Source organism: Pantherophis guttatus, chromosome 4 (genome assembly GCF_059756535.1).
Source record: "Pantherophis guttatus breed Tessera chromosome 4, ASM5975653v1, whole genome shotgun sequence".
Lineage (NCBI taxonomy): Eukaryota > Metazoa > Chordata > Lepidosauria > Squamata > Colubridae > Pantherophis > Pantherophis guttatus.
Window position 1 is genome coordinate 33,898,460 of NC_142066.1, and position 10,844 is coordinate 33,909,303.

Consider the following 10,844-nt stretch of genomic DNA (forward strand, 5'->3'; position numbering starts at 1 on the left):
CTACTGGTGTATTTCTTCAGAACAAGCCTAGACAAGCGAATCGCCCAAGTGACCACTTATCAGGACATCCCGAACCGACTCTCCGAATGGTTCTGGGTAGCGACACAAATTGAAAGGGGGCTGCATGCCAATGACATGCTAGAGCAACCAGATGTCAAGGAGAGGTACCAATCGGACCCAAGACCACATAGCAGATGCGGAAACATGACACTATGGCCCACCCAAAGGCCTTTCGTTCTGCAGAGCCTGCTGAGGTGCTACAGATGTGGGAAATGGGGCACCTGGCAGCAGCGTGTGGAACCCCGGGGCCGAGGCCAAACCCATCGCCGAAGGCGCGACCGGAGCGAGGGCCCAAGCGCGCCACCAATGCGCCACAAAAACTCCCCCCAGATACAGAGCTCTTTGCCCACCTGACTGAAGCAAGGAGAGTCCCAGATGATGGAGATCAATTCCCCAACTCGTATGACAGCGAGGACGATGGTGAAGATGACCTGATGGTGAGTGGACCCAACCACCCTTTTCTCTTCCCCATACGCCTAACATCTCCTAAAACAGGAACCCAAGGAACTTTCCAAGGCCTAATTGATTCGGGCTGCATGAGGTGCCTGATTAACCTACCTACAGTCCTGAAATTGGGGATCCGAGCTAAGAAGCTCAACCACCCAATTCGATTTGAACAAGTGGACGGGACCCTCGTAGGCAGGACTTACGCTACACACCTGACCGAGCCAGTGAAGCTGGAGCTAGGAGATCACTGGGAGACGATTCGGTTCATGATAGCCTCCAAAATGACCGATCCAGTCATACTGGGACTCTCTTGGCTAGACAAGTGGGGCCCAATCATTTGGTGGCAAGAGGGAACCCGCAGATTGAGGATAGCAAAGGGGCCCCAACCCTTACTGCTCCAATCAGGAGAGACACCCCACCCACAAGAGCCCCAACCTTCCCCGCCTGGACAAAAGAAGATGGTGCCGACATGAGAGCCCGTCCCAAAGGGTATGGCAAAGCAGTTGGGGCCACATCCAAAAACCCCCACGAGACAGAACAGATCCCAAGAGAGTACCAAGACTTTGCGGAGGTATTTAGCGAGGCCGAGTGTGACGTTTTACCACCCCACCACGAAGCCGATTGCCCCATCGAAATCATCCCTGGGGTGAAACTACCAAAACCTAAATTGTATGCCATGATGTCCCGTGAAATGCAAGAAATGTAAAACTACATAGACAAAAACCTACAAAGGGGTTTCATTGAGCCCGCCAAACCGCAGGTCGTGGCACCAGTCCTCTTCAAAGAGAGGGATGGCTCTATGCGCCTAGTGGTCGATTTTCATGATATTAACGCTGTCTGCATACGCAACTTATATCCCCTTCCCCTCATGAAAGACATGCTAGCCCACCTGGCCAAGGGGAAGGTTTTCACCAAACTAGACCTCTGCGAAGCCTACTACCGAATACGCATCAGGGAAGGAGATGAGTGGAAGACAGCATTCAACTGCCCCCTGGGGAGTTTCCAATTCAAGGTGATGCCATTTGGGCTACAGGGAGCCCCAGCGGTGTTCACGCAATTGATAAATGAAGTTCTCCATGACCACCTCTATAAGGGGGTCCTCGTCTACCTAGATGACATTCTCATTTACACGGAGACCATAGACGAACACATACCCCTCGTCCGCAAAGTGCTGGAAAAACTGCTGAAAGGGAACCTCTATGTCAAACTGTCAAAATGTGTGGTCCACCAATCGCAGCTAGACTACTTAGGTTACCGAGTGTCAAACGAGGGGATAGAGATGGACCCGGCCAAAGTACAATCAGTCCTAGACTGGTGACCCCTTCGCACCCGCAGACAACTGCAAAGTTTCCTGGGGTTTGCAAACTTCTACAGGCAATTCATCCCCTCCTTTGGAAGAATTGCCTGACCTCTGATGGACCTCCTAAAAACAGGGAGTCCGACAACAAAACCCCACCCGGGACAACCTCTACAGTGGGACCTGGCCTGCCAACAGGCATTCGAAACACTAAAACAAATGTTTGCAAAAGAACTGGTATTGAAGCATCCTGACCCTGAACAACCCTTTGTCATCCAAGCAGATGCCAGCGATGTGGCAGTAGGGGCAATCCTACTCCAAAAGAACAGCCAGGGGGATCTACAACCTTGTGCCTACACATCCCGCAAACTCACCGACACAGAGAGATAATGGGCAGTGTGGGAAAAGGAAGACTTTGCAGTGAGGTGGGTGCTGTTAACCTGGCGACATCTGCTAGAAGGAGGCCAAATACCGTTCGAGGTTTGGACTGACCATAAAAACCTGGAGGTCCTCAAGACCCCACGGAAGTTATCGCCCAGGCAAGTCCGGTGGGCCCAATACTTCAATCATTTCAACTTCAAGCTGAAGCACATCCCAGGGGGGAAGAACTTTCTGGCCGATGCCCTCTCCCGAATGCCCCAATACAACAGTGAACAGGAGCAGGTGGTGAATGCCATCATCCCCTCTGCCCAAGGAGTGGGTCAGGTAACCACCAGATGGCAGCATCGTGACCAGCAGGGGCAACCAGCAAGTGACCTGACGACAAGGCTCAAGGCAGAAACATTGGCGGACCCCTGGTTCCGAGACAATCAACATCTCTTGACAAAGAGGGATGGCCTAGCATGGAGAGGGATGAAACTTTATGTCCCAGAGACTCTACACACCCTGGTCCTCAAGAGGAGTCACAACGTTAAACCAGCGGGGCATTTTGGTTTCCTAAAAACTCTGCATTTAGCACAGAGACAGTTTTGGTGGCCCCACATGAGAAAAGACATAAACAGCTATGTAAAAAGTTGTACCATCTGTGCCACAAGAAAACCCGACCAGGAAGACCTCCCAGGCTGCTGCAGCCAGTAGCTGAACCGTCAAGGCCATGGGAGGAGATTGCTATGGACTTCATAGTCGAACTGCCGAGGAGTGGCGGAAACACAGTGATCTGGACTGTAATAGACTTATTCTCCAAACAGGCACATTTCATACCCTGCAGCGACTACCCTCAGCTCGCCAATTGGCCAAACTGTTCATGAAACACATCTACCACCTGCACGTAGTACCCAGAAGAATCATCTCCGATCGAAGTGTCCAGTTTATAGCGAAATTCTGGAGGGAATTCCTTCGATCCATAGGATCATCCCAAGGCCTCAGCTCAGCGTTTCACCCGAGCACCAATGGGGGCGGGGCAGAAAGGTTGAATGCCATGATAGAGCAGTACCTGAGGTGTTACTTTGACTACCAACAATCGAACTGGGCGGACCTCTTATCATTTGCAGAGGTCGCATATAACAATGCTGTCCACAGTAGCACAGGACTAACCCCATTTAAGATAGTGAGCGGCATGGATTTTGTCCCCATGCCAGAGTACCCAAGGGAACCTCCTTCCTCAGTTAGCTTGACTGACTGGATGGCAATGCTGAGAGAAACCTGGGAGAACATCAAGAAGGCATTAGACAAGGCGGCACGGTCTTATAAGAAACAAGCAGATCAGCACCGAGCCCCCCAAAGGCCGTTCCGAGTAGGGGAGAAGGTCTACCTCTCCACCAAATATTTCCCGACCAGGAAACTGGGCCCGAAATTTATAGGACCATTTCTGATAGTAAAAATAATCAACCCGGTTACAGTACAATTGCAGTTGCCCCGGTTACTAGGGAAGTTACACCCCGTTTTTCACAGTAGCCTCCTGAAGCCTGTGGTAGGGTCAACTTTAAGGCCAGTGCCACATGATCCCCCAGGGCCCTTGATCATTGGAGGCCACACTCACTATGAAGTACAGCAGATTCTTGATTCAAGGTGGCACAGGGGGCGGCTCCAATACTTAATTAAGTGGAAGGGTTACCTTTTGTCAGAAGCTTCCTGGGTGAAGAGCACAAACATCCAAGCTGACCGCCTTATAGCTAAATTCAATGCAGATCACCTGGACAAGCCGGGAGGGGGTGGAACACACCCTCGGATGGGGTAAAGGTACTAAACTTGTTGTTTGTCTTACACAGGCCTCACTGAGAGAATGAAGGGAGAGGGGCTGGATGTCAGCTTCCAAGCTGCCATAAGGAAGGAGAGGAGAGGCTTGAACTTTCACCTACTTAATTCCCCTGAAGAACTGTCTCCACGGAGATGGGATGGGAGGGGGGACATTCCTGGGAACTGACGGAGATGGGATGATAAGAGTGGCTTGGAAGATGGCCAATGAGACACAGAGAATTGGGAACCGGAAAGAGAGTTTTGGGGGGGCCAAAGTTCAGTGCTAACTGTGCCTTGAGTCAGGGTCAGTTTGTTATGCTCAATAAAGAGAAAAATTTCCTCAAAGATCAGACGTTTATTTGGAGATAACAACGAAGCTTCACACACACACACACACACACACACATCCACTCGATTCTGGGCTTTTTGGCCAGAATGTGACTCCACTGAGCTAGGGCTGTAGAAAAATCTTGGTTACGTAGGAAAACCTGGCTAAAAGAAAAACACACATAAAACCTATGAAAAGTAAGAAAATAGATACACACACACACACACACACACACATGTATATGTATATGTATATGTATATGTATATGTACATGTACATGTACATGTACATGTACATGTATATGTATATGTATATGCATATGCATATGCATATGCATATGCATATGCATATGCATATGCATATGCATATGCATATACATATGGATGGATGGATGTCAAATGTATATAGATCAATCGATCGATCGATCGATAGATAGATAGATAGATAGATAGATAGATAGATAGATAGATATAAAGATTTGTGGTGATTTTAGTGCTGAACCATAAACCAGGAGATCATAACTACTAGTCTTCCCTTATGCATGAAAGCTTTCTTGATGACTTGGAGACAATCAACTTCATAGAGTTGTTGAGGGGAAAAAATAGGAAACAGAAACATTATGTGTATAACCTTGAGTTGTATAGAATAATTCTGGGTTATAAATATAATAATAATATTTGGGACTAATGTAATTATTAATAGCATTTCATCGTTAACTATTTATTCTTCCTACAGTTTCTTCACAAATGATCCTACATTATTACATACAAACTGCCAGTGTATAGTAAAAGTTATGGGGTCAGAGAAGAACTAGGGTGATTTAATTGAAATGTGGTCTCAGCCACAGAAGCTTACTACATTACTTTAGGCCAGTCAATCATTTTTAGACCAACTAATTATAAAGCTAATAATCCTGTATAAACACAAGTGTATGTTCCTACAGTATAAAAAGGGATCCAATGGAAGAGAATATCTGTAACTCCAAGTTGAACTATAGAGTTCTTTGAGCTTAGTTGCCTGCATCCTCATATTGATGATGTTATCTGGTTAGGTAATGATCCTTTGCAGGTAAACAGCCATGTTCAGATATACATAAAAGGCAGCATAAAGTGTGTTCGCAAAACAATGAGTTCCTAGTACCTTGGATTTATGATAGAATCTCTACAATTTGAAATATACTTATACTCTATTTTTATTGTGTTTTAATTAGACACAACCTCTTTCTGTGTGCAGTGAAAGCTGTTCTCCAGGATCGAGCAAGAAAGTAAAGGAAGGAGAACCATTTTGCTGTTATGATTGCATCCCATGTCCAAGAGGGAAGATAGCTGATGAGAAGGGTAAGGCATATTTTGTGCAGATGTATTAATTAAGTCTGTGCATAATTATTTAGATTTGCCTGGACAAATAGGCTTGCGCTACAGAGACAATGTGATTTTCTTCATCCAAGCAAAGAGGCAATGATTTGCAGTCTTATTTTTGATTTCCCAATTATTTTAAATTTCCTCTATTATATCTATGTATGCCATTTCTAACTGTTCAATGATAGTTTTAAAAAACACTTCTACCTCAAAGAAAGATTTTGGACGAAATTGTGGGGTAGGAAATCTGCAAAGCTCCATAAGAATAAATAATATGAAATATAATTCAGGAAGAAAGAAGCATTTCTGGTTCTTCCATTAACGAAGGTGCTATTTGGGGACTATGTCTATGTTAGATATGTAGTCTGAACGAGGAGAATTGGGAGTTATGCTTAGGAGGCATGGATCCTGGATTTTGTAACCATTATGTAAGATACCTCATTTGAGCTACACTGGTTCAAAGTTTTTGCTCTTTGATACAGTGTTTTACCCAGTTAAAGATTGTAAAAATGAGAATTTTAGTAGTATATAGATTTGCAGTAAATATTTGCCTATTCATAGTTAAATGAACATTTTCTATGTTAAATGAACATTTTATATGATGTGTAAAATTTTCTTCAATACATATTGTATCTAGTCCTTTTTATAAGGTTATTATTTTCAATTTCTTATTGTTTTTCATGTGTATAGATATAAGAACAATCCTAAGATTTATCCATTCATCTGAAACTTAATTAAGAACCTTTCAATTACAGATCTGAATGACTGCTATAGTTGCACAGAAGAAAAATATCCCAACAAAAACCAGGATTCATGTATTCCCAAGGACATAAGCTTCTTGTCTTACAAAGAACCTTTGGGGATCAGTTTAGCCTGTTTTGCTATTTTCTGTTCCATAATCACAATTCTCATACTAAGGATATTTCTGATGCATCACAACACTCCCATTGTCAAGGCCAGCAATCGGGATCTTACCTACATGCTCCTGGTCATCCTCCTGCTCTGCTTCCTTTGTGCACTACTATTCATTGGTCAGCCAACCAAAGTGGCATGTATTCTGCAACAAACTATTTTCAGCATCATCTTCTCTGTGGCTATTTCCTGTGTGCTGGCCAAGACTGTGACAGTGGTCCTGGCTTTTGTAGCAACAAAGCCAGGAAGTGGGATAAAGAAGTGGGTGGGGAAAAGACTGGGCTACACTTTTATTTTATCTGGCTTCTTAATTCAAGTAGGGATTTGCACTATATGGTTGTCCATCTCTCCTCCTATTCCCGATACTGACCTGCACTCAGAGATTGAAAAAATTGTCCTACAATGTAAAGAAGGTTCCATGATTATGTTTTACATTGCAAAGTGTTATATGGGCTTCTTAGCCATGATCAGCTTCATAGTGGCTTTCTTTGCCAGGAAATTACCTGATAGTTTCAATGAAGCCAAGTTCATCACTTTCAGCATGCTGGTCTTCTGCAGCGTTTGGATATCCTTTGTTCCAACCTACCTGAGCACCAGGGGGAAATATACAGTGGCTGTGGAGATCTTCTCAATGTTAGCCTCAAGTGCTGGGCTGCTGATCTGTATCTTTTTCCCCAAATGCTACATTATTGTTCTGAGACCAGATTTGAACAACAGGCAGCTAAGAAGACAGACACAGTAGTGAATGTGCCCTACAATGTGGTGGTAATATGTAGGTGGACTTCCATGTTTATGTGTGTTTTACTGTAGAAATTGTGCTGAATATTTTTCCAAGCATTTATATTGATTAAATTGTTAAAGGATTATATTTCATTAGGAACACTTTCAATTTGAAGATACCTGGAAAAGTATCCAGCATGTATCTTCAAGTCATCTTTCTCCTTCCCCATTTTGAGTTAATAATATGACTATAAAGTCTGGGTAATAACAATGATCATCAAATTCAAGAAAACATTTTACTTCAATTTGTATTGCACACAATTTCCATTACATTTTCATTATGACCATTTATTTATTAACCATTCAATTGACTTACGACACTTAGGACTATCACAGCATGGTCAGATGACCTATACCCATGGTCAGATGAACAAAATTTGGGCATTTGGCCACCACCAAGTATTTACAATAGTTGCAGCATCCTTGGTCACATGATTGCCACCTTCCTACCTGTCTTCCAGCAAGCAAAGCTATTCAGGGTAGTCGTATTCACTGTATGACTACATGATTCAGCAAAAACATTGTAAAATAGGGTGTGACTGAATTCATGACTGTTTCACTTAGCAACAGACATTCCAATATATCCTAATTGTAGTTAGAAGTCAAGAGGTATTTGGATTACTAACATTATCTAGTCCAGAAAGGAGGGGGGAGTCAAATAGATCTTATATATATATATATATATGTATGCATTATATACAGTATATTTCCCCAACTAAAAATATGAATTTTGTTTAGAAGCTATATCCTTATACAGGAATTAAACGAGTCATGCTTTATAAATATTAACACAGATATCTTAATTATTCTCATTTAAATTCTAATAATACATAGTTATTATTTTTACCTGAACAGAATAGCATGTGGAAAGCTAGCATTGGAAGAGTTGATAGACCATATGGCTTCTGCTCACTTGCCAGAGAAAGTAGGTTTATTTGCACACCTGAGCCCACAATGAACTGCTATTTTGTGTCTTGACTTTCTTTTTATAATATAATTTTATTATACTTATTAGAATTTATGAACCTGAAAATAGTGAAAAAATGGGAAAGGGGGAAAAGGAAAAGAAAAAAGTGTAAAATAAAGGGGAAAAGGAAAAAAAAACCATTAATTTCTGTCTCTTTTCACTGCAGTTAAATGATCAAATAAAGGAGAATATTTGTAGCTGAGAGTTGACATGAGGGGTTGTTTCATTACTCAAACTAGGTAACATCATAAGTACGAGTACTGAGTGTTGTTTGTTGTCAGTTTATATTCTAATGCTGTGATGGTGAACCTATGGCATGCAGAGCCATCTCTCTGGGCACGCGAGCCATTGCCCGTTGCTCTTCCAGGTTCCAGCATGCCGGCCAGCTGATCTTCATGTGCGTGGGAGCACCTTAAACTGGAAGAGCAGCTATCCTGCACGCATGCATGTGCTGGGAAGATCATCTTCCGGTTTCCGGTGCATGCCTGTGCACTGTCCAGCTGGTTTTCCTGTGTGCATGAGTGCCAGAAACCAGAAGACCAGGTGGCCAGTGCACATGCATGCACCAGAAACTGGAAGATCATGTTCCCAGCACGTACATGCGTGCAGGATAGCTGCTTTTCTGGTTTCGTGCATGCATGCTCCCATTTTGGCACTCACTGCCGAAAAGGTTCACCAGCACTGTTCTACTGGCTTTTCTGTCAGTTTCTTCATTGAGGTATTATTTACTTGATGCTCTGATGTTAACCTTGGAGTTAATCTATGCTAATCTTATGTGCAGATGTTTTGCCAAAAATCTTTTTGTTCCTTTTTGGGCTGGGTGAGTTTCTTTTGGATAGTCTATAGATGTTGTTAATGGCTGTGTGACTATTGATAGCTTGAGTGGTTAGGTACTTCTTGATAAAGTTGCATGGATATCCATTTTGTTGGAATATTTTGTATAGATGCTCTATTTCCTTTTTTCTGTGTTCAAGTTGCTGCAAGTTTCAATTGGGAAAATGTGATCATCCTAGACCCGTGATGGCGAACCTATGGCACATGCGCCACAGGTGGCATGCGGAGCCCTCTCTGCGGGCATGCAAGCCGTCACCCAGCTCAGCTCCACTGTCCATGCACACACGCTTCCTGCCGGCCAGCTAATTTTCGGGTCTGCCCTGCAAGCGGGAGACATGTCGGGGACCTACCTTTCTCCTCACTTTCTGCTGTCTGTGCCTTCCCAGTTCTCTGCTGATTCCCGTCCCAGTGCTGTTTTGGGTGGTGAGGTTTTCCCCCCATCCAGCCATTTTGGGAGGTGAGACTTTTTTCCCCCTCCCAGCCATTTTGGGAGGTGAAGCTTTTTTCCCCCACTTTCAGCCATTTTGGGATATGAGGCCAAAGGGGGGGAGATTCATGCACACATGTACAGGGGGTGGGGTCACATGCGGGGGTCATGTCTGCATGCACGGGGGGTCACGTATGAATGTGCAGGGGGATGGGGTGTGCAGGAGGGGCATTGCATTATGGGTGTGGGCACGTGTGAGTGCGTGGTAGTGCATGCACACACACTTTTGGCACCAGAGGGAAAAAAGGTTAGCCATCACTGTCCTAGACCAAGCCAATTCCGAAAATGCCAGGGAATTTCTAGAAGCCTGGCATTCCGACAAATCAGCCATCAATAGTCACATAGATATTAACCACATCTCTAGACTATGCATAAGAAACTATCGCTCAGTCCAAAAAAACTCCAAGACTACTTTCCAACAGCAATCAGCACCCAGATCAGCATAGATAAATTCCAAGGTTAACATCAGACCAACAAACAAGTAAACAATACCCCAATCAAGAAGCTGCCAGAGAAGCCAACAGCTAACAACGCAATAAAAGAATCTCTAAGACTCCCACCCCAACCAGCACTGACAGGCAAGCCGCTAAAATATAAACTGACAGTAAGCAGCATCCTTACTAACACTGAAGATGTTACCTAGTTTGGTAATGAAACGTTTGCATGAAAATAAGCAAGCTCAGAGAGCACCAAGGACCCCTCAGTTAAATGAATGTTGTAGCCTCAACTTTTTACTTTAAATTCTCAATATATACTAGTCATTTCTATAACAAAGAACTCTTCTCTAATCAATAAATCTCAAAATCAAAGCTTCATTTTTTTCCTTCTGAGTCTTGACATTCAATGTTTAAGAATTATACACTGCGGCAGCTATTTGTCTGTGTCAATTAAAATTGGAACCTAACATTTCTTGCTGATTTCTTGAGGTTATAATTGAAAAAAAAAATCCAATTTCCTTTGTTCACATTGGTTTTATTGGGAACATCTTCATAAAAAATATTTTTGGTAAATATTTTAATACAGAATTAAGTAATATGAATGAAATTGCTGAGCCTATAAACTTAAGACATATATAATTTTCCTATAGCCTCCCAGTAGCACTATTGATGACAAAAGTGCACATGGTTTGGAGGATCTTGGAAAATTTGGGTGTGTAATAGTAAATTATGCTACTTTGATGAATACCTTCTCCTGGAAAG

The 10,844-nt window shown here is 43.2% G+C and overlaps 1 protein-coding gene across 1 annotated transcript; it reads left to right on the forward strand.

Annotated features, from left to right (window-relative positions):
• The first annotated feature begins 212 nt into the window (after nt 1–212).
• LOC148113973 (vomeronasal type-2 receptor 26-like) lies at nt 213–7,510 on the forward strand. The gene is made up of 3 exons (XM_087893575.1): nt 213–497; nt 5,518–5,644; nt 6,421–7,510. Exons 1-3 carry the CDS (start codon nt 213–215, stop codon nt 7,317–7,319), a joined length of 1,311 nt encoding a protein of 436 aa, XP_087749701.1. The 3' UTR covers nt 7,320–7,510.
• Nucleotides 7,511–10,844: the final 3,334 nt, after the last annotated feature.

Bases quoted from the DNA above. Each gene is read 5' to 3' on its own strand.
- LOC148113973 (XM_087893575.1), top strand. From the start codon at position 213: ATGGCCCACCCAAAGGCCTTTCGTTCTGCAGAGCCTGCTGAGGTGCTA. The intron at 498-5,517 runs GTGAGTGGACCC...TGTTTTAATTAG, and splicing joins ATGGTGAAGATGACCTGATG to ACACAACCTCTTTCTGTGTG. The intron at 5,645-6,420 runs GTAAGGCATATT...TTTCAATTACAG, and splicing joins GAAGATAGCTGATGAGAAGG to ATCTGAATGACTGCTATAGT.